We start from the raw sequence: 24,688 nt of genomic DNA, 5'->3' as shown, positions 1-24,688 counted from the left end.
AATGACTCCCATAAAATCTACATGTTAAAAGGCAGCATTATGTTATTTTAAGGAAATCTATGTAACACAACTCAAATACATCAAACATATAATTTTCGGAATGTCTGAGTGAGTGTCTGTCTGTCTGTCTGTCTGTCTGTCTGTCTGTCTGTCTGTCTGTCTGTCTGTCTGTCTGTCTGTCTGTCTGTCTGTCTGTCTGTCTGTCTGTCTGTCTGTCTGTCTGTCTGTCTGTCTGAAACAGCGTTTCTCCTCAGTGGCTGGAGCAATTGATCTGAAATCGCATCATTAGCATATGAACACACCTGACATAACTGTGAAGCCCTTTTGTCACTTTCACAAATCATATGCTGTATATTAGCATTTTTATGGTGTATCTACTATCTATTCTGCATCTAGCATGAGGCATATCTATTCTGCATCTAGCATGAGGCAACATGTTTGTGTGTGTGTGTGTGTGTGTGTGCGTGCGTGCGTGCGTGCGTGCGCGCGTGCGCGCAGGCGGGTGGGCGGGGGGGACACAGTATCTCTGTAGCCATTAAACGAAACGGGTATTTCTTACATTGATGCTCCTACATCATGCAAGCACCAGTTAAAGTTACTTTCCATCCCTCATATACTGTGTGCACAGTGCACATCCCATAACCCACACACTGCACATCATTTCGGAGCTCATATCTTTAAACGGGTAAGGGCTAGTTTTTAGTAATTAATACGTAGGCCTATGTACCAATTTAGTATATACTGCATTCCATATTCCATCCGTATACTCAAATGTTAAATGTTTATAATGTAAGAGTGAAACAGTCTGCCATCGATATATATTTATAACATAATAGATTGTCTGTCGTCTATCAAACTCATGCAGTGTTAACTTCATTCAGCATGTGTTTCAAGTTGTCCAACGTGTGGCCCTTCACTCACTTTATCAAAGCCAGTATGAAAGAGAGATGTTGCCCACCCCTGATCCATCTAAAAGGGTTCCATTTGTACCCTTATAGGTGCTCTGTCTCCATAGAGGGAACAGTGCATTAAATCACTGCTGGTTCCCAGAGCTTTTAGCTGGAGACCCGAAAGAGAAATGTAACGTCTCTCCCTGCGACCCAGAACTATAGAGAAAATAGCAGAGCTTGCAAGCTTATACAACATGATGTGATGTCCCGTTGTAAGCTTGTAGATCTGCTATTTTCACTGTATACTATTTCAGTGGTTCTCAACCTGTGAGGTTGCCAAATGATTTTAGAGGTCCCCAGATGATTAACTTAATGTGCAACACTGTTTTCTCACTCAACAGCAAACAAACCAACATAAAGTTTAAGTGTATAGAGGGTATCTGCACATTTCTAAAGTGACAATTTAAGGACTTTTTAATACCTCTAAAATGACAAATTAAACATTGGCCAAATTGTCAAATATTGGAGACCATCTTATATATGACAATCACTATTTTCACTATAGTCTGTCTGTCTGTCTGTCTGTCTGTCTGTCTGTCTGTCTGTCTGTCTGTCTGTCTGTCTGTCTGTCTGTCTGTCTGTCTGTCTGTCTGTCTGTCTGTCTGTCTGTCTGTCTGTCTGTCTGTGTGTCTGTCTATTTCTTCACACATCTAGAGAAGTGCTCATTGGATCAACTTCATGCTTGCAGTGTGTACTGCTGAGAGAGTTTGAGTGTTGAGTGTTTCGGTCGATAAGGTCACCCCCCCCCCCCCTCCCCCCTCCCCTCTCTGAACAGAGTGGAACACATCATTTGCATATTGTGTGAGTTAATCGTGGCCACAGTCAGGGCCACACCTACAAGCACACTCTAAACCAGGGGTCTTCAACAGGGGGTCCAGTTACTACAGGGGGTCCTCCAAATATTTGTGAGATAGAAGCCTTTTTTTCTCCTTTTTTTATATTAACCACTTGAACTCTAGCGTCCATATTCGGAGAAGTTTAGCCAAAAATAGATGATCTACAAGCTCACAACGGAAAAAGAGCAGACTAAGTACAGAGTGAAAGGTCAAGTTTATTAAGTATTGACGGTTCAAGTGGTTAAATATCTGAAAACACAAATTGACATGAATCCAAAATACACTGATCATTGTGCTGTCAAACAATGAAACTATATTATGGAATCTATGACAAGGCGTTGTGGGGTCCCTGCTTCATCTCTCTCTCAACTAAGGGGTCCTTGTCCTGAAAACGTTGAAGACCCCTGATCTAAACACCAACATTTACAGATGATGTGATGTGAGAGTGGTTCTGCAGCCAACACCAACTCAGGACTCCTGAATCATTGACACTGGTCTGGTTCAGCTGTCTGAGTTCAGATGGAAACAGGTTCCATCTGCATTTAACCTTGTTGTTCTTTGCTGTTTTACTTCTGGTCTGGTGAATTGATATCGTATTTATTTATTAAGTATTTATTCTCGATGTACTTATTTGGTCCAATGGAAGTTAAATACAGGGCTGGACTGGGACATCACTTCGGCCCTGACATCTTGGCCCAGACCGGCCCACCACAACCAGCGTGAACCCAACATAGAAGATCTACAAGCCCACAACGTGTCGAGGCAGCGATGTGTTGTGGGCTTGTATGCTGTTAAATGTTTGGGTGGGACTCCTGGTTCACAGCTACTAGGCTGGTATTCAGATGATAGACAAGTCAGTGGGCCAATCATGTGATGTCTCTCTGCTCTGTGGGGCGGTGCTACTGAAGGATTTGTCCTCTCCACTTAGTGGCCGCCCAGACCAAAAATCACTGGAATTATCCTAAAATGGTGTCAAAAAAATATAGATTTATTGCGACCGAAGGTCGCATATACTCTGAAGAATCATGTCGCTTGAGTGTCCTTCCTTCCTTCCTTCCTTCCTTCCGTATCCTCGTGACCGTCCTTCCGTATCCTCTGTGATGTCAGTGTGATGTCAGCGAGTTGTGACATCACTTCCTGTACAGGGCGGCTACACGAAATGTGGATAACACTATATATGGAGATAGTCCAGTCCATCATGTCATATGGGACTACCGTCATAGAAAGTAGCCATTGTTAGGCCGGAGTCATTGGCTGTCTAAACATGGAGATGTGGATAACACTATATATGGAGATAGTCTAGTCCAATATGTCATATGGGACTACCGTCATAGACAGTAGCCATTGTTAATCCGGAGTCAATGGCTGACTGTCTGTACAGGAAGTGATGTCACATGACATACTTTTTATGCCCATATATGAGTCCTAACATGGAGATGTGGATAACACTATATATGGAGATAGTCTAGTCCAAGTAGCCAGTGTTAGGCCGGAGTCATTGGCTGTCTAAACATGGAGATGTGGATAACACTATATATGGAGATAGTCTAGTCCAATATGTCATATGGGACTACCGTCATAGACAGTAGCCATTGTTAATCCGGAGTCAATGGCTGACTGTCTGTACAGGAAGTGATGTCACATGACATACTTTTTATGCCCATATATGAGTCCTAACATGGAGATGTGGATATACTATATATATGGAGATAGTCTAGTCCAATATGTCATATGGAACTACCGTCATAGACACAGCCATTGACTCCGGCCTAACAATGGCTACTGTCTATGACGGTAGTCCCATTATGACATGATGGACTGGACTATCTCCATATATAGTGTTCTCCACATTTCCATGTTTAGGCCCCATCGCTCACACCCTCGGTGGGGTTGGCGATAGGGCCTTTCTGTGTGGAGTTTGCATGTTCTCCCCGTGTCTCCTAGGGTTGATACCCTCACAAAAACATGAACAAACTCCCCCCAGAATGATAACAACTAGAATCGTCAGAGAAACACTGTGGTTGGCCAGATAGTCAAGGGCGAGGTCGCATGTCACCCTGAGGTGTCTTACTAGTTTTTCACTGGCCCACAGGCCCACTTGTATAGTCAGACCACAGGGTATGCCCAGTAGATGCCCAGTTCACTCCTGGTTAAATATATAAAAGAATTAGAAGAGGTACTGCTGTAGCCTACTGGCAAGGTTTGAGCTAATGGATCCAATCAGTTTGTGAGATTAGGTCTGGAGACACACACACACACACACACACACACACACACACACACACACACACACACACACACACACACACACACACACACACACACACACACACACACACACACACACACACACACACACACACACACACACTCATAGATGCTATCCACAAGTTTCCGTGGGAGTTTACTGGAGACCATCGGGACCAAACTTCCGGGTTTAACAGCAGACAAGCTCACGTTGCGTCGCAGATGCAACCCGTTGTGAGCTTGTAAATCGGCGCCGGAAGCTCGGTACAGACGTCTGCGCAATGCACTATGGGGCGTTGGAAACTCGTGGATATGTAATCACATCAACAGATGTATGTATTAATCCACAGGGTTAATAAGTGGTTAAAGTTACTTTAATTTCACAGTATGTCTGAGCTCACATCATTTAGGCACGGTTAACGACCTCCATTACAGTAGGGGCGAGATCGTTTAGCGACCTACAACTGGGTTGCAACATCTACGCCCTCTCTCTTCCATTATTCAATGCTTGTTCATTGGCTGGTAGAGTGATTGATTGATTGAAGGCTTTATTAGAAGTTTGCATAGGAAAATGTACAGATTCATGACGGTACAGTTCACTGGTACAAGGTCTACTAAAAGGAGATCCATGAAAAGACTAAGCTTATTTCAACAGGAAACCATTAAAGTATCTCATATAACATTGAATGACAGACAAATAGAACACAGTACTATGCAGTAGATATGTAAAGAAAAAAAGAAAACAGTAGGTCTATACAATCAGTAAGTACAGTATATACAATAAAGGAAGGGGCAGGTAACAGTAAGTCTAAACAATCAGTATGTACAGTATATACAAGGAAGGGGCAGGGAGGGTAGGGTTGGGCTAGGTTTTTACCAGTTGTGAACGGCTGCTGCCTGTAAGTGGTTTTTTAGGGCAATTTTAAAGGATGCTAGAGATCCACACTCCTTTATGGCCTTCGGTAAGGCATTCCACATTTTTGTGGTGTAGCAGAAGAACGAGTTCGACCCTTTCTTTGAGTTGACTCTGGGTTGAACGTGATCTGTGGCACTGCCTCTGGTGTTGTAATTATGGACATCCTTAACGTTTATAAAGTATTTTGACAGGTACTTGGGTATCATAGTGGTGTAGTGTATCTTGTACACCAGGCCCATTGCAAGTTGCTGTACTCTGTCATCTACTCTGAGCCACCCCACTCTTAACTGGTGAGTAGCGGTGAGGTGAGTCTGATTGGGAAGGTTAAGCAGGACCCTAATTAGTTTATTTTGGGCTGTTTGGAGTTTAGTTTTTAGGGCTTGTGGGGCGTCACGATACCATACGTGGACTCCATAGTCAAAGAGGGGCTGGATTATTGCACCAGCTATGGTCTTCAGTGTGTTGAAGTTGACCATTGGGGCGATCCTCTGTAGGAAACGAGTTCGTTGGTTGGAGGCGGGGTTACATTTAAAGGATGTGTAATGAGCTTCCCATCGACCCCAGCCTCCAGAGGAGAGCAGAACACATGGCTGCTCATTGATCAGTCTGACCACCAGGTCTATCTGAACACATTCATGCACTGGTGGTTGATTGCAGAGGAATTGGGAGTTTTACATTGCTGCTAAAATTGCACACAAACCCATCGATCGATCAGTGTGTGTGTGTGTGTGTGTGTGTGTGTGTGTGTGTGTGTGTGTGTGTGTGTGTGTGTGTGTGTGTGTGTGTGTGTGTCGTGTGGAGCTACTATTATTTGTGCCCATGGAGTGTTGAGTTGCATGTGTGATGTATCATGAGGACATATCCATGAGTTTGTGAACGTAACCTTTACTGCACCTCAAATATTTTGTGCTTTCTCTGTGTGGAAAATGAATACATAAAAACATTGTTAAACTGTCTGTCCGTCCATCCTGGAGATCCTTGATGCCATCAATATGACGTTCTGATGTCATAATCTGGCCTCCAAGTAATATTGATAACTGGAATTGTACCCCGACAACTAAATGTTTCATAAAGGAAGATGCATACAGTATACAGATAGACAAACACACCTTAACTAAATGTTTCATAAAGGAAGATGCATACAGTATACAGATAGACAAACACACCTTAACTAAATGTTTCATAAAGGAAGATGCATACAGTATACAGATAGACAAACACACCTTAACTAAATGTTTCATAAAGGAAGATGCATACAGTATACAGATAGACAAACACACCTTAACTAAATGTTTCATAAAGGAAGATGCATACAGTATACAGATAGACAAACTAGCCATAAATTACAACTAAATGTTTCATAAAGGAAGATGCATACAGTATACAGATAGACAAACTAGCCATAAATCACAACGCTCCTAGAGGTTGTAAAGCACAGAGACAGGGGTCTGCTGTAAGCCTGTTTGATTCCAACACGGCTCCAAACATGTACACATGCTAAATATAAGCGCTTGTCTTCTTGTTCCAAGTGTAATCTATGGATTAGGAAGCTTAGCTCAAAGGAATGTGTCAGTCCATATTTTTCCAATAAAGAAATGTTTTACTCCAGCTTGTCTCATTGCTTTTCCTCTTTCCCCAAAAATGAGTGCAACTGCACATCATCTGGCTCATTGGGGCTCATTTGGGAAAGCACTGAGATTGAGATTTTCACAACATTCTGAATGTTAACCACATGAACCCTATCGTCCATGTTCTCGCCATGTCACAATAGGCCAACGTTCCCTGGAAAATAGCTGATCTACAAGCTCACAGCGCATCGCCCCCTTGTAGAGCTCGTAGATCTTCCGTTTTCTGCAAAGACGTATGGTGTAGAGCAGCAGTGCTCAAACTATGTGTCTCGACCCAAAGTGGGGTCGCGGGAATGTGCCGTTGGGGTCGCGAATTGGCAACCAAAAAAATACGAAACGGTACACACACACACACACACAAAGGTCTGCCTGCAACACTGCACACAGCAACAACACAAGACACACACACAACTGGGGTCGCCCATCATGGTATAAAAAAGTTTGGGAACCCCTGGTGTCGAGGGAAAAGAGGAGGGGACCAAGCACACAGCCCTGGGGGACCTCGGTAAAATACTGTTTAAGTAAACAGGGTTTAAGTTGGTTAATGTTTAACGGTAACTTCTAGCCTCTGCCCCGGGTTAGAGCAAACATTTACACTGGAAGCACACCTGTCCTGTACGCTGGATGGGATGTGATGGGATGTGTGCTGAGTCAACAGAACATGCAAACCACACACCAGCTGTCTGTCTTACATACACTCACAACCTGTCTCACATACCCTCACTTTTTATGACCATGCATTTGTTACGTTTTCAGTGTTCACCTATAATGACATTCCCCAAGACGTGGTAAGTAAGTCGGTTGATCACAGACAGTAATTTCTGGCTCATCAGCTGAGAACATGAGATTATATCCCTGTTAAAATGCACTAGACCAGTGGTTCTCACTAGACCAGTGGTTCTCAAACCTTTTGGGCTGCAGTTCCCCTCATACTGAGTACCCCCTTCCCCTGAATACAGCATTTTGCTCATACAATTGAGATCAAAAGTCCAGTTCTTATGCAAATATGTTCAAAACAAAACAGCATAATGGCAAATAAACATTGCTTTCTATTCAATAACAGTTGTACTAGTCAAGGTATTGATGTCATTTGGTTTTACAATTTACAGATGAGCAGGTTCACACAAAGACTTGAACACTAAAATACATGTTCCCATTTTCTAGTTATTCTTTTCACGTTCCCCCTGCAGTAGCCCTGCGTACCCCTAGAAACACTGCACTAGACCTCAGGTAGATGGATTACCACCATCAGCTCCCAAAGCTTATGAGCTGTGCTATTCAAGCGACCCGGGATCGAACCCATGACCTTGCAGTCCAAAGGCGAGAGCTCTACCGCCTGAGCTACCCGGACACAGAACTCATTTAGTTCAGTATTGAGCCTGCAGAATTTCCTTTATACAGTACATGGAAGGCAGGATGCGTTGTTGTTATCATCTTCCCCGGAGCCCCCTTCATTCATTCATTCGATTACAAGTTAATTCGTTCACACTCCCACAAGTTCTGTCTGTCACTTCACGTTCATTCTCATTCGACACAAGCTTACAAGTATACGCCCCTCTACCCACAGTGCATCTCAGGCGGTACATTTAAGCATTCTCTATTCTCTGCTCAGTCTATTAGGGTTATTACTCTATTTAACACTGACCGGAGCTGTCAGTGTTAAAAGTCCCGCCACGCCACCTCCCCGGTATCCTCCATGTAGATGTAGTTACATGTTGATATGGATTATTGTTGATTATGGAACATTTTGTGTTCTAATTGATCTTGATATGTGATCTGCAACTTGGTTTGTGTTTTGTGTCTTTGTGTCTGTATTATACTTTGCTCTGGGGGATTGTGATATATCACGTTATGTCTCGTGTTCGAGCAGATAATCTGTTATATCACAGCAGAGCTACACCGCCAAACTAAATGCAATATCATTGCAATAAATGCTATGGTTGATCTAAAATGCAGTGGTTTATCCTGAGCTGTAATGTATAAAAGAAGTAGAGTAAGTGCTCACCCAGCATGCTGTTGAGCCACAGGGCCAGGTCCTCCTTCATGGGCAGCAGGCTGGCCTCGTGTCTGCTGCTCAGCCACACACTGTACTGCTGCATGTCTGTTAGACCAGGAGAGGAGATGACCTTCTGATGGATGTCTGTTAGACCAGGGGAGGAGAGGACCTTCTGATGCATGTCTGGTAGACCAGGGGAGGAGATGACCTTCTGCTGCATGTCTGTTAGACCAGGGGAGGAGAGGACCTTCTGATGCATGTCTGGTAGACCAGGGGAGGAGAGGACCTTCTGATGCATGTCTGTTAGACCAGGAGAGGAGATGACCTTCTGCTGCATGTCTGTTAGACCAGGAGAGGAGATGACCTTCTGATGGATGTCTGTTAGACCAGGGGAGGAGAGGACCTTCTGATGCATGTCTGTTAGACCAGGAGAGGAGAGGACCTTCTGATGCATGTCTGTTAGACCAGGGGAGGAGATGACCTTCTGCTGCATGTCTGTTAGACCAGGGGAGGAGAGGACCTTCTGATGCATGTCTGTTAGACCAGGGGAGGAGAGGACCTTCTGATGCATGTCTGTTAGACCAGGAGAGGAGATGACCTTCTGCTGCATGTCTGTTAGACCAGGAGAGGAGATGACCTTCTGATGGATGTCTGTTAGACCAGGGGAGGAGAGGACCTTCTGATGCATGTCTGTTAGACCAGGAGAGGAGAGGACCTTCTGATGCATGTCTGTTAGACCAGGGGAGGAGATGACCTTCTGATGCATGTCTGGTAGACCAGGAGAGGAGATGACCTTCTGCTGCATGTCTGTTAGACCAGGGGAGGAGATGACCTTCTGATGCATGTCTGTTAGACCAGGGGAGGAGATGACCTTCTGCTGCATGTCTGGTAGACCAGGGGAGGAGATGACCTTCTGATGGATGTCTGTTAGACCTGGAGAGGAGAGGACCTTCTGATGATGCATGTCTGTTAGACCAGGGGAGGAGATGACCTTCTGATGGATGTCTGTTAGACCTGGAGAGGAGAGGACCTTCTGATGATGCATGTCTGTTAGACCAGGGGAGGAGATGACCTTCTGCTGCATGTCTGTTAGACCAGGGGAGGAGATGACCTTCTGCTGCATGTCTGTTAGACCTGGAGAGGAGAGGACCTTCTGATGATGCATGTCTGTTAGACCAGGGGAGGAGATGATCTTCTGCTGCATGTCTGTTAGACCTGGAGAGGAGAGGACCTTCTGATGATGCATGTCTGTTAGACCAGGGGAGGAGCATCTCTGCTGCATGTCTTGAGGAACAGGACTCATAATCTGCGGCTGCAGCTGCATGTCTGTCTGCCCCGGAGAGGAGCTGCAGCCATGTTTCATGTCTCCAACACCACCAGGACCAGTCATCTGCTGCATGTCTTCAGCTCTAGGACCAGTCATGTCTTCAGTTCTAGGACCAGTCATCTGCTGCATGTCTTCAGCTCTAGGACCAGTCATGTCTTCAGTTCTAGGACCAGTCATGTCTTCAGTTCTAGGACCAGTCATGCCTTCAGTTCTAGGACCAGTCATGTCTTCAGCTCTAGGACCAGTCATCATGTCTTCAGCTCTAGGACCAGTCATGTCTTCAGTTCTAGGACCAGTCATGTCTTCAGTTCTAGGACCAGTCATCTGCTCCATGGGGCAGGGAGAGCTGCACATGGTTCCGCTGCTGCTGCACTCTCTCTGTGTGGAGAAGGACAGTGATTGATTGATTGATTGATTGATTGATTGATTGATTGATTGATTGAAGACTTTATTATAGTTTGCATCATTCACATCGGTGTCTGTCAACCCTTTTAGTTTAAACCGTGCCCAGTTTGACATGCGTTAGGCCCAACATATATACTGTCACTCCACCCTCCCCCCCACCCAAAAAAAAAAAACAGTAAAATGTCGGTCCAAATGCACCAGTGTCTGAGTTTCAAGGAGCCCCAGTTTGAGCCCCAACGCAAGGTACCGTCCCATTTCGTAGACCCCTTAAAACCTACCCTTTGAATGTGACCTATTTTACCCCGTTTCTAAGCATACAGCCGAGTTACACAATGCAACGTGCCACCTCGACTCAACCCGACCCGAATCAAACCAAGTGTCCGCCATTAAAAATGTGCATCTTCTAAAAATGTCAACCCCAAAGTTTGAGAATGTTTAAGGTAAATAAGGAAATAGCAATGACCGCTGTTCGGCTTTGTTCGTTTCCATTCAGAAGTCCTCGGCTTGGCTCGGCACTCAGCAGTGCTGTCCCATTTCACAGGCAAAACGTGTGTCCTACGTGCACTCCACAGGGCAACACCCTACCCTACCCTACCTATAGGCCTGCACTTTGAAGAGTGCACACTCTGATTGGGAAGCAGCTATAGTCTAGGACACTGGTTCCCAAACACTGGGTCGGGACCCATGTGTGGGTCGCGGACACATTTTTTAGCTCACAACACTGCGCAAAGAGACACGTTGTGAGCTTGTAGATCTGCTGTTTTCACTAGTTTGGGGCTCGAACTACGGTAAAAGGTTTGGGAACCACTGGTCTATGCAACCGCAGGTAATACGTTACAGTAAGTAAACATGAGTGCAACATACTGTATGTACAGTACATACGTACATGCGTACCAGATGCATTCATATAAATTCACATCATGCATACTTTTAAAAATAATATGAATGTGACAGGAGAATGTATGTACAGTATGTGACAGTGTCAGAATGAATGATGTCCTATACGGCCTCTCATAAGCATGAATAAACATGTTATCAATGGATGGATGATATGAATGCATTTACTGTACTGTACTGGACAGACTGTCAACAGTGAATATTAACCACTAAAACCCTATGCCTCATTGGTCGGGGTTCCCCAGGGCACTATGTTGGCTCTCTCCTTTTTTCCAGTCAGGGAAAATTTGCAGAAAACCTGTCAAATCTGGGAATAAATTCCTTACCAAACAATTTCCTCACCAATGTGTTTGTAAAGGTGTCTAGTAACATATCTAACAAAGATTGAAATTCAAAATCCTTAGGAAAATCTTTGTCAGCTAGGGTAATTTTGTGTCTCATTCACTTACTATACACTATACTATAAGGGAAGAAATTACTCCCCAAAACTATGCTTTAAGTGGGATGTGAGGGGTCTAACTAGGTGTTTTTAATTATTCTGAATCCATTGCAAGCATTTGTTTTGCATGAAAAACATTCCTTGTAGATTGGCTACTTAAACTATTTAAAAATGTTTTTCAAAATAGTAAAAGAAAAAAGGCAAAGAGGTTTAAGGGGTAAGACGAAAATACAGCTCCAAATCTCAGCGGTGAACAAGCTTGCGTTGTGAGCTTGTAGATCAGTTATTTTCGCACAATGTTTTTCCCCTGAATGTTAGTCTGTACCATGACATGCTTGAGTAATATGTACATTTTATCAACAGAATATATTATGAATATGAGTGATTTGATGTCAACAGTGAATAAGTAAGGGATAACGTCTGGCTCAGCGGTCGTTATCCAGTAATAAAATCCCGACAGGTTGATAACCACCAACACGAAGCCAAGGTGAAATCGGCTACTTAATAAATACATTCATAAATTGACCCCAAAACAAAATGAAATATTTCCTTGCTTGCAGTAGGCTAGTTAAAGTATTCCACGAGTGTTGCAATAATAAGGAAGTGTTGACCAAATAGAATCCATATTTGGTCACTGCATCATCTATTTCTCTTTTCAAATGTTTTCAAAAAAACTTTCATGAGAGCAACGTTTAGTTGTAAATGACGCTGTGTGTTTGTTTACGTGGCTCTCATGTTGGATATGGCATAGAATTCACGCAGTGCAGCAGGTGCTCTGAGCCTTTGATTGGGCAACGGCACTGCTGAATGCAAACATAGGTGACACACACATGTTGTGTCAATGAAGCAGCTTTGTAGCCCAGCCCAGGTGGAGAGAAGAGGGAGAGGTTTATACTGGGTAGGAGACAGATTACAGGCGTCTCCCCTTCCCCTGATTACCTCTCCAACCAACCCAGCAAGACAGTAGACAGTTTAAGCAGCCCGTTTCTACAACCGCGACGCGAGGCGGGACTACGGCTGCTATGACGTAATCGCCATGGAAGTCAAAATCGTTAAGCAAACAGCCTTCCGCGACAGGGTCCCACCCCTGTTACTGAACTCTTTGGTTCCCATGGTCACAGATTAACAGCAGTGTGGCTTACAGTTAAGAGTTACAGCAGTTACAGTTAAGAGTTACAGTTACAGTTACAGTTACAGTTACAGTCCATTCAGCCCAGTTCCTCCTGCCAGGTCTCATACAGAAGAACGTCTGTGTGATGAAACAATGGAAGACTGACCTGGATCAGCAGCCAGCTCCCAGCACAGCCAATCAGCTGTCTGTGAGCTCCCAGCACAGCCAATCAGCTGTCTGTGAGCTCCCAGCACAGCCAATCAGCTGTCTGTGAGCTCCCAGCACAGCCAATCAGCTGTCTGTGAGCTCCCAGCACAGCCAATCAGCTGGCTGTGAGCCAGCAACCAGCACAGCCAATCAGCTGTCTGTGAGCTTCCAGCACAGCCAATCAGCTGTCTGTGAGCCAGCAGCCAGCTCCCAGCACAGCCAATCAGCTGTCTGTGAGCCAGCAGCCAGCTCCCAGCACAGCCAATCAGCTGTCTGTGAGCCAGCAGCCAGCTCCCAGCTCATCCAATCAGGTGTAGCAGATCTACAAGCTCACAGATCTGTGACGAAATTAGTTGAATTAAGGGTTACATTTAATATGCAGAATATCTGCAGTGAAATAGATAAATGATGGTATTTACAAGCTGATCCATGCTCAGCCCTGTAGCAATCAAAGTCACTGGATTGGTTTAGAGATGGGGACTTGGGGAGTTAAGATTTCAGAATCTTAACAAAAGACGCTGGTGTCTACATGACAAGAAAGAGACACTGGTGTCTACATGACAAGAAAGAGACAGCAGTGTCTACTTTCTACATATTGACCAGAAAGAGACAGAGCAGAAAGTGGTACTGGGGCATTAAGGCCACTGTGGCCTCAGGTCATGCCATTGGTTTGAGGGGCATTAAGGCCACTGTGGCCTCAGGTCATGCCATTGGTTTGAGGGGCAGTAAGGCCACTGTGGTCTCAGGTCATGCAATTGGTTTGAGGGGCATTAAGGCCACTGTGGCCTCAGGTCATGCCATTGGTTTGAGGGGCATTAAGGCCACTGTGGTCTCAGGTCATGCCATTGGTTTGAGGGGCATTAAGGCCACTGTGGCCTCAGGTCATGCCATTGGTTTGAGGGGCATTAAGGCCACTGTGGCCTCAGGTCATGCCATTGGTTTGAGGGGCACAAGGCAAAAAATCCTCCCTGGAATGTAATGCATAATTTCTGCAAAGCGCTTTAAATAAAGGTGCTCCATTTACCATTTGCATATCTCATGATGATGCTGTAGCGTGAGGCAGCTTGACATGACGCTAGTAGGCCTATGTCGCAGTGACCTTACTCCCCAATCCAACCCTTGATGCTGAGCAGGAGTCTTTGGTATGACCCGGCCGGGGATCGAACCCGACCTCCCAGTCTCAGGACGGACACTCTAACCACAAGGCCACCGAGCTGGCCACTGTGTGAACACGCTCTACAGTCACTGTTATCTGGGTGAAAACAACATCTGTGTGAACATGTATATCCAGCTGTGTGAACATGTATATCTAGAGGTGAAAACACTATACTCTAGCTGTGTGAACAGGCTCCTCAGTGACATACAGGTGTTACATTCCCACATCCACCAGAGTCCAGACAGGACAAACCTTCTCTGTGTGTCTCAGAACACAAACACTGTTCACCGTCTGCTGCTGCCTCTTTTTAAAGCAAACTTTTGTAACTCAAACCTTTCCTTCCCTATGTTGTTCCTGGTCCCTGGAACAACATGTTTTCAGATCGGGGTCCGCACGGCGGTCAAATATAATCTGGGGGGTCCTTGACATGAAAAGGTTGGAGAACCACTGATAGAAACATGTTCACGATTTTTCAAATAGGCTATAGCAGATGTACAGTATAAGTGCATAGTGCATAGCACGTGCCGCGCTATGCACTTGTAGATCTGCTTGTAGATCTTGTAGATCTAAAGCGTCTATATTCTGGGAGTGAACATTCTGCAAAAACACAGCTGATCTACAAGCTTGATCAGCTAGTATTGCCAGAACATATTTCTCATAGATGGGATATCTTTGAGCAAAGAGATTTGGTGTTGGGGGGGGGGGGGGGGGAGACCAAGTACAGACCCCTGGGGGACCCCCGTGGTAAGGAAGTATAAAGGGTTTCCAGTGATTGGTTAAATTCTCTTTCACTGATATTCATATCAAAGATCCCTTTGTGTAGCGTCTGCTCACAGGAAGTAGGCTAATCCTCCTGCTCTGTCATGTTCACACAGATCCTCTATTTATACTGAATGATCACCTACTGTAGGGCAGGGGTTCTCAACCTTTACAGGCAGCGACCCCCAAAATAACCATGTTTTAACTGAGACGACTGGATCATCACCTAGATGTCCATATGGAGCTGACCTCCTACATCGAATTCCCAGATGATGCCGTTAGGGCAACCACACTAATAGAATCCCTTTTATGCCCATAGAAGGTGACAATAACTGAGAGACAGATACTGACACGTACGGACGCATGTCTGATTGTCTGGGGTCTCACAGCACACGGTTGGTTCTACAGATAGTGATCTCCATATATGGGCATAAAAGCGATTGTATGTATGATGTCAGACGTCAAAGCACTTTCACATAAAGTACTTTTTCTCCACCACTTCATGAGTCACATGAGTCCAGTTGGATGTGGGTCATCTCTCTGTGCTGGCCTCTGTGACCCAGGATTCATTTAGTCACCTTAAACTGTCAGAACATGTTAGTCCAGTAGCTTTTAATCACTGACCAAAACTAATTAAAACTAAGCTATGATGACTAAAATGAGACTAAATATACTGACTAAATATACTTTTTTAATTAGTTCTAGCAGATACATACTGTATATCAATAGATATGCGGTAGATAAATAGGCTACATGGATACATTCAGGTCCTGGTAGATAGATACAGTAGATACATGGATACATTCAGGTCCTGGTAGATAGATACATGGTCCTGGTAGATAGATACATGGATACATTCAGGTCCTGGTAGATAGATACATTAAGGTCCTGGTAGATAGATACATTAAGGTCCTGGTAGATAGATACATTAAGGTCCTGGTAGATAGATACATTAAGGTCCTGGTAGATAGATACATTAAGGTCCTGGTAGATAGATACATTAAGGTCCTGGTAGATAGATACATGGTCCTGGTAGATAGATACATGGATACATTCAGGTCCTGGTAGTTAGATACATGGATACATTCAGGTCCTGGTAGATAGATACATGGATACATTCAGGTCCTGGTAGATAGATACATGGTCCTGGTAGATAGATACATGGTCCTGGTAGATAGATACATGGTCCTGGCAGTGTGTAGAGTGTTGATGGGAACTGTGCAGAGCTGTGTGTCACGTCAATTAACCAACAACAAAGACTCTCTGTGTTACCTTTCACTGTACACACACTGTACCAATCCTTAGTGTTATTTTAACTCTGTAACCTTTCACTGTACACACTGTACCAATCCTTAGTGTTATTTTAACTCTGTGTTACCTTTCACTGTACACACTGGACCAATCCTTAGTGTTATTTTAACTCTGTAACCTTTCACTGTACACACACTGTACAATCCTTAGTGTTATTTTAACTCTGTGTTACCTTTCACTGTACACACTGGACCAATCCTTAGTGTTATTTTAACTCTGTAACCTTTCACTGTACACACACTGTACCAATCCTTAGTGTTATTTTAACTCTGTGTTACCTTTCATTACACTGGACCAATCCTTAGTGTTATTTTAACTCTGTAACCTTTCACTGCACTCACTGTACAATCCTTAGTGTTATTTTAACTCTGTGTTACCTTTCATTACACTGGACCAATCCTTAGTGTTATTTTAACTCTGTAACCTTTCACTGTACACACTGGACCAATCCTTAGTGTTATTTTAACTCTGTAACCTTTCACTGTACACACTGGACCAATCCTTAGTGTTATTTTAACTCTGTAACCTTTCACTGTACACACTGTACCAATCCTTAGTGTTATTTTAACTCTGTAACCTTTCACTGTACACACTGGACCAATCCTTAGTGTTATTTTAACTCTGTGTTACCTTTCATTACACTGTAGCATACAGTACACACATTTTAACTCTGTGTTACTCAGGAACTTCCCAGAAGCAGTGATTTGAGTTACAGAAGTTTGCTTTGAAAGATAAATATTCAAAGATTTGCACAAAGCTCTGTTGCATTACAGCTAGAAGCTTCTGGGTTCGATTCCCGCCGGGGGGGGGGCCTGATGGAGGGGAAAGGAACTGGTTGGAATAACGTGTTCCTTCCACGTGCTACGTCCAAACCGGGGAAACTCTCCCCCTGTCAGGTGATAAGAAGCAGCCTGCCCACTCCTCATGCACTGAAGGAAGCATGAGCTCAGTTCAGGGCTCTCCCCAGGTTGGCAGAGGGAGAGCAGAGCCCAGGATTACAGCTTAGGATATTTGGCACTGGGTGAAAAATGGGTTACAAAATCGTGGGATAAAAATTAGGGGGAAAATTGGTTGAATCTAAAGCTACACAGAGGCACAGGTGTTGAAGGGTTAAACAAGCACTGAGGGTTTTCTCTGTGTAGAGAAAGGTGATCTGAGGAGCTGAAATCCAACATGTTTCTGCTTCTTTATATGTTATCTCTATCTCTGTGTTATACAGTCTATACTGTACTGTATGAAACCCTTATAGTTTATATATCTCAGTGTTATACAGTCTGTATGCTCAGAGGCGGCTCCAGGGAGGGGGGGGGGGGGGCTAGAGGGGGCTTTAGCCCCATCTAGCCCCTGGTGAGGGCTTAGCACCCCCTAAGCCACCCCACCTCACAGACCCAATTGTGATGAAAAATATTTAAGGAATACATAGATAAAATATATATGTGAAAGACAATTGACTGACTTATATGTAAACCATGCTATAAATTCATACCTTTTATGCTGGAAAGCATCGTCAGCCTCACAAAAACCCTATCTGTTCACCTACAGTCCTCAGATTTGGAGCTACCAATGATCTGGTCTGTTCAGTTATCCATAACCTAGGTGTGAGTGAATCACATTTGTCATATTAGTACTATTCATTATTGTTTGTTGCCTAAATTAATGTATAATGTACTGTATGCTGTGATGGAAGAAGTATACTCATTGCTTTACTCAAGTAAAAGTATTTCATTCCACAATGTAGGACTACTCTCTTAGGGTACGTCACACCAAACCACCTATGAGGGTGGATTCCAGATTCCACCAATGCATTCCAATGTGAATGGAGCGTTTTCATACAAGTATGTCAGGGGTCTTCAACGTTTTCAGGCCAAGGACCCCTTAGTTGAGAGAGAGATGAAGCAGGGACCCCCACAACCTCTTCATAGATTCCATATAGTTTCATTGTTTGACAGCACAATCATCAGTGTATTTTGGATTCATGTCAATGTGTGTTTTCAGATATTTAACCACTTGAACCGTCGATACTTAATAAACTTGACCTTTCACTCTGTACTTAGTCTGCTCTTTTCCCCCTCTACACCAAACCTCTTTGCCGAAAATAGCCGATCTACAAGCTCACAACGCCTCACAGAGCAAGGCGTTGTGAGCTTGTAGATCTGCTATTGTTGGCTAAACATCTCTGAATATGGACACTAGGGTTCAAGTGGTTAATATAAAAAAGGAGAAAAAAGGTTTCTATCACGCAAATATTTGAAGGACCCCATGTAGTAACTCTAAGGACCCCCTAGGGGTCCCGGACCCCCTGTTGAAGACCCCTGCAGTAGAGGATTTCTTAAAAAAATCTGGAATCCACACTCATAGGAACCTCCACCGGCTGTCAGTCAGTCAGTCCGTCAGTCAGTCCGTCCATCACGTCACACTTTTCCCCTACTCATATCTCCGCCACCGTTGCCCCGATCCATGCCAAACTTTGCACACACACTCCTTGGCTGCCAAACCACAACCTCCACCCTCATTCCTCACATGGCCCTCTTCTAGCACCACCATGAGGCCGATTCTTGCAAGACACATTTTTGGACACTGCTCCTACAGATTTTGCCCTAAAATCGCGCAAAGCGCACCCTTTTAGGGCACGGTCACACCCTTTTAGGGCACGGTCACACCCTTTTAGGGCACGGTCACAGCGCACTTGAATTCTACCTCTGAGGAAGGAGTCTGCCCATGCATGTCATGCTGCCATTCACAGATGTCTGCAAAGAAACGCTCCATTCCCATTGAAATGCATCAGATTCCAATAACAAGAAGAAGAATAGCAGTGAGGTGTGACGGAACCCTTACAGGTAAAAGTCTGGTTTATTCAAAATGTACTTGGGTAAAAAGTACAAAGTATTGGCATCAAAATATATTTAAGGTACCAAAAGTAGAAGTACATGCAGAATGTCACGTTTCACATATTTTCTAAATGTAAAAAAAAGAATAGGCCCTATATATCTTTTGAAAAATAGCAGATCTACAAGCTTGTAGATCGGCTATTTTCATTTAGCCATAGTTGCGACCGTAGGTCGCACTTACTACAGAAAGCTCCACCAGGTGTCCGTGCGTCAGTCCGTCACACGTCACACGTCACACTTTTGCCCTGCTCATATCTCCGCAACCGTTGCCCCGATCCATGCCAGATTTTGCACACACACTCCTTACCTGCCAAACTAAAACCTCCAAGGACCCCCGGAGCTCCAGGGACCCCCAGGTCCCTGGGGGACCCCCAGATGTAAAAGAATTCCAAATGTGCAAAAATGACCAAATGACCACCCCAACGGGGCTGCTCACGGGGAATTCCCGGGGACCACCGACTCCTTGTGCTCCAGAACGGATGCAAAAGTGGTGGCGCCCCCAGTGGAGGACCCCCTGCCACTGCAGCGCACATAAAATGCCGTAACTTGGGCAAGGAGCGACCGGGAGAGCCGGGGCCGGTACCTATTCGTCCGCCTCTGCGGCGCGGAGACCCCACCCCTCATTTCTCACATGGCCCTCTTCTAGCGCCACCTTCAGGCCGATTTTTGAAAGCACATTTTTGGACACTGCTCCTCCAATTTTTGCCCTAAAATCACGCAAATCGCTACACAGTATGTCTACACTCATGTCATCAACATGGATCCGTCCACATTTTTTGGGGACACTGCTCCCTACTCTTTGTGTATACATGTGACCTACGGTCGCTTATCTCCCGATTAGGGAGTCTTACTGGTGTATACTTTATATGGCTGAAGTGGTTAATGCATGTTTTCTAATAATCCTCCAAATCTACAGAAACTACTAAGAAAGGTTTTCAAATAATTGCAGCGAAGTAAAACGTATACAATAGTTGTCTCTGTGATGTAGTGATGGAGGAGAAGTAAAAGTATTGACATCTGGAAACATTACAGTAAAGTAAAAGAAAACATCTCAAAATCATACTTAAGTACATTACTTTAGTACAGGTACTTAGTTACTCCACTATGAATAGAGAAGAGAGTTCCAGTAGTTAGTCTACAGTTTACTGCACTATGAATAGAGAAGAGAGTTCCAGTAGTTAGTCTACAGTTTACTGCACTATGAATAGAGGAGAGAGTTCCAGTAGTTAGTCTACAGTTTACTGCACTATGAATAGAGGAGAGAGTTCCAGTAGTTAGTCTACAGTTTACTGCACTATGAATAGAGGAGAGAGTTCCAGTAGTTAGTCTACAGTTTACTCCACTATGAATAGAGAAGAGAGTTCCAGAAGCTATGAAATGAAAACTAAACCTTCCTCCAATATGGAAGAATGATTTAACTGATTCATAGCAGTTAAAATATATGCAACGTCTCACATTACATTCCAATAACAATGAAAACAGCACAGAGTCAATGATCTCATCATGCATGCTGGGTCTCTGACTGGGGGAGACCTGATGCACTTCTGGTTCTGTTTAGGCATTTAGCCGAAACTCTCTTTAGCCAGAATGACTTAGCAAGGTAGACTCATATAATAATAATAAAGCTTTATTTGTATAGCACCTTTCATGACATGAAATGCAGCTCAAAGTGCTTTACAGAGCAGAAAATGAAGCACAGTTACTTAACAGAAAAAATAAAATACACATGAATACAATAAAGCAGAACAATAAAAACATAAAACATTGAAGAACAATTTCATATATAGAATGCAGAGAGACAGCGTAGCGTCTCAGTAAACTATAGGATCATAGAACGCAGAGAGACAGCGTAGCGTCTCAGTAAACTATAGGATCATAGAACGCAGAGAGACAGCGTAGCGTCTCAGTAAACTATAGGATCATAGAAAGCAGAGAGACAGCGTAGCGTCTCAGTAAACTATAGGATCGTAGAACGCAGAGAGACAGCGTAGCGTCTCAGTAAACTATAGGATTGTAGAACGCAGAGAGACAGCGTAGCGTCTCAGTAAACTATAGGATCGTAGAACGCAGAGAGACAGCGTAGCGTCTCAGTAAACTATAGGATCATAGAACGCAGAGAGACAGCGTAGCGTCTCAGTAAACTATAGGATCATAGAACGCAGAGAGACAGCGTAGCGTCTCAGTAAACTATAGGATCATAGAACGCAGAGAGACAGCGTAGCGTCTCAGTAAACTATAGGATCAAAGAACGCAGAGAGACAGCGTAGCGTCTCAGTAAACTATAGGATCATAGAACGCAGAGAGACAGCGTAGCGTCTCAGTAAACTATAGGATCATAGAACGCAGAGAGACAGCGTAGCGTCTCAGTAAACTATAGGATCATGATAGAACGCAGAGAGACAGCGTAGCGTCTCAGTAAACTATAGAACGCAGAGAGACAGCGTAGCGTCTCAGTAAACTATAGGATCATAGAACGCAGAGAGACAGCGTAGCGTCTCAGTAAACTATAGGATCATAGAACGCAGAGAGACAGCGTAGCGTCTCAGTAAACTATAGGATCATAGAACGCAGAGAGACAGCGTAGCGTCTCAGTAAACTATAGGATCATAGAACGCAGAGAGACAGCGTAGCGTCTCAGTAAACTATAGGATCATAGAACGCAGAGAGACAGCGTAGCGTCTCAGTAAACTATAGGATCATAGAACGCAGAGAGACAGCGTAGCGTCTCAGTAAACTATAGGATCATAGAATGCACAGAGACAGCAATTATCTGTAACATAAGTGGAGAAACCAGTCACAGAGAGAATGTAAGAGTCATTCTTATACATTCTCTCTATAGTTTATAATAACTTAGCTGGTGAAATAATAAGATTAAACTATTGTTAATGAATAAGAGAAAGGGGAAGATGGAGAAGGAGATCAGCCGGAGAATGGGAGCTGCAGGAGTGGTTTTGCAGTCGCTAAATCACACTGTTGTGAAGAAAAAAAGAGCTGAGCCAGAAGGCAAAGCTCTCTGTCTACCGAACAATCTTCGTTCCTACTCTCACCTATGGTCATGAAGTGTGGGTCATGACTGAAAATATAAGGTCGCGACTCGCAGGAAATGAGTGGCCGAAATGAGTTTCCTCAGACGGGTGGCTGGTATCTCCCTTAGTAGAACCGCTGCTCCTACACTAAGGAGTCAGCTTAGGTGGTTGGGGCATCTAGTACGGATGCCCCCCGAGTGCCTTCTTAGGAAGGTCCTTGATGCGCGTCCCACTGGGAGGAGACCCCGTGGCAGACCAAAGACCAGGTGGAAGGATTATATCTCCAAACTGGCTTGGGAACGCCTCGGTATACTCCCTGAGGGAGTGGAGGAAGTTTGCTCGGGATAAGGAACTCTGGAAATCTCAATTGGAACTTATCCCCGAGACCTGATTCCGGATAAGCGGTTGAAGATGGATGGATGGATGGTTTCTCATTTTTGCTGGGGACCCCCTGGAGTCTCTACCAGGACCACCGGGCAGTCCCCAGACCCCACCAGTGCTCTAAATGGCCAACATATGAAATAGCTGCCTGTCACATGTGTAAAATTAATATGGTCTCTTTCTGTCATAAACATGTTTACATTTATAGGCTGTGTGTAGGCTATATGTCCGTGCATCGTGCATTGACATCTGCAACAGCAATTCAAAGTTTTGTGTTAAAAAACACAAATCTAGACTACAAAACAAAGATGAAAGTTTTAGTCAAAGACAACTCAGTAAACACCCCCCCCCCCCCCCCCCCCCCCACACACACACAACCACAAGCTGCTCTATAAAGTCATTACAGTCCAGATTCCTTCATATGAATTCAATTAAAGACTAAAGTGCTGCTGAATGACTTTCAGCTGATATAAAGAACAGAACAGTGAGTTTATTAAAGCTTTGCTGCTCTGTTGTTGTTCACACTTCTTCCTCTCAGCTCCGCCCGTCGCTCGCAGATAAAACCCGCAGATCTACAAGCTCACACAACGCGTCGCGACAGATCATCAGCGGGTTGTTTTCGGCGAGCGACACAAGCAGTCAACACAGTTATAGTTCAATCAGAGGCAAAAAAGCAAAACAAATAAATCAATAAATAAAAAGAAACAGAAAAGAAAAAGAAAGAAAAAGGAATAGCAGTTAAAAAAAACCTCCCAAATCATTTGCTCAGCTATTTGGCTATTTCAGGCTTAATATGATTTATTAAAATAAAAACGCTTGTAACAAATGCAGCGTTTCTGACTTTCTGCAATACAATTCATGCACTTTACAGGCAATATTAAACAGATCAGCGCTTCTTCGATAAGATATGTGGCGATCATGATCGGATCATCGATCAATCAACTTTATTGGTGCAGAATCAGCAGCTGCACGGAGTTCATTAAAAACACACGAAATAAAAACACTGCACACCAAAACAACACAACATTTCTACACCATAAAAACAGCACCTCTCTTTCTACACCAATAAAAACAACCGCTTCTACAATAACAGACAATCATAGTTTTTCCACAAAAAGTAGACGACATCTGGTAACAGTGAGATTAGAGACAACAGCATGATCGATCGAGTATTGATCACCTAATCGATATTATGCTTTAGTAATAATAACAGCCCATACAGTGGTCCATCCATATGCTTGTAGATCTACTCACCCTGCTGTGTTGTGATGTTGTGTGGTTATTATGGTCTGTTTGTTCACCTCATGATCCTTCACTGCTCACAGCTGGTCTGATCTGCACACACACACACACACACACACACACACACACACACACACACACACACACACACACACACACACACACACACACACACACACACAGTCTGTCTGTCTCTCTACTGGTGGGAGTGTGGGAGGTGTTTATTGGTATTCATTAAACTAGGCTTTAACAATTTAACTTTTTTCTTCTTTTTGCTTATTTTTTACAGTCAAAAGGTTTGTGTTTTTTCCTACAAGAAGTAGTTTTTATTTGTTTCAACTTAAATTGCATGTAGGCCTATTCTTATTCTATTTGTATTATGGTCATTTTAATTGATTCCCACTAATATATCAATATATAAAATCCACTTAAAAAATCCACGGTGTATAGGTCTATACTTAAAAAAAGATACGATTACAGAGGTGACTGTTTACATGTTGTAGCCTACTTTTAAGACGTTATCGTATATATTTCTTGTATTATTGAACCAATAACATACTATAATAAACGCATAATATTAACTAGGTTAAAATAAATAATACTGTACGTGTTAAAGTAGTGGTCTGAGTGCAAAGAATTCGAAACGCTTTTATTCTGAAGGGATCTGGTAAGTGGCAAAGAGAGAAAGCTGCGCGGAAAGAACAGATCTACAAGCTGCCGAGGCGTCGCGACGCGGCGCTTCGGCAGCTTGTAGATCTGTTCTCTTTGCAGCAGCACGTGACGCGCCACCCTCACGGCGCATGCGTGCACCGGCAGAGGAGGAAAAACAAACAGCAGGTTCCTGAGCGTTGGAAATACAAACTACAGTAAATACAGTAAAATAAACAGTTATTAATATTTAGTTAGGGTTTATTACACACAATGTGAAGAAGAGGTGCTTCAGCTGCTGATTGATTGATTTGAAGA

The 24,688-nt window shown here is 43.8% G+C and overlaps 1 protein-coding gene across 5 annotated transcripts in view; it reads right to left on the bottom strand.

Annotated features, from left to right (window-relative positions):
* The window catches only part of LOC308293720 (growth arrest-specific protein 2-like), a 73,417-nt gene extending 49,604 nt beyond the window's left edge, over window positions 1–23,813 (bottom strand). Inside the window, exons 1-6 of one of the 5 annotated variants that reach the window (XM_080736333.1) lie at window positions 23,735–23,813; window positions 9,646–10,278; window positions 9,367–9,444; window positions 9,016–9,171; window positions 8,899–8,937; window positions 8,583–8,820 (exon numbers count right to left, since the gene is read on the bottom strand). In XM_080736333.1, coding sequence (XP_080592459.1) covers window positions 8,583–8,820; window positions 8,899–8,937; window positions 9,016–9,171; window positions 9,367–9,444; window positions 9,646–10,254 — 1,120 coding nt within the window. In that variant the 5' untranslated portion in view covers window positions 10,255–10,278; window positions 23,735–23,813. Of the gene's footprint in view, window positions 1–8,582; window positions 8,963–9,015; window positions 9,172–9,366; window positions 9,445–9,645; window positions 10,279–23,734 lie in introns of those variants that run through there. The other 4 variants (XM_080736334.1, XM_080736337.1, XM_080736335.1 and 1 more) reach the window with 4 other exon arrangements.
* Window positions 23,814–24,688: the final 875 nt, after the last annotated feature.

Source organism: Nannobrachium achirus (assembly GCF_963921795.1).
Source record: "Nannobrachium achirus genome assembly, chromosome: 11".
Lineage (NCBI taxonomy): Eukaryota > Metazoa > Chordata > Actinopteri > Myctophiformes > Myctophidae > Nannobrachium > Nannobrachium achirus.
This window is presented reverse-complemented; position numbering and strand designations above follow the sequence as displayed.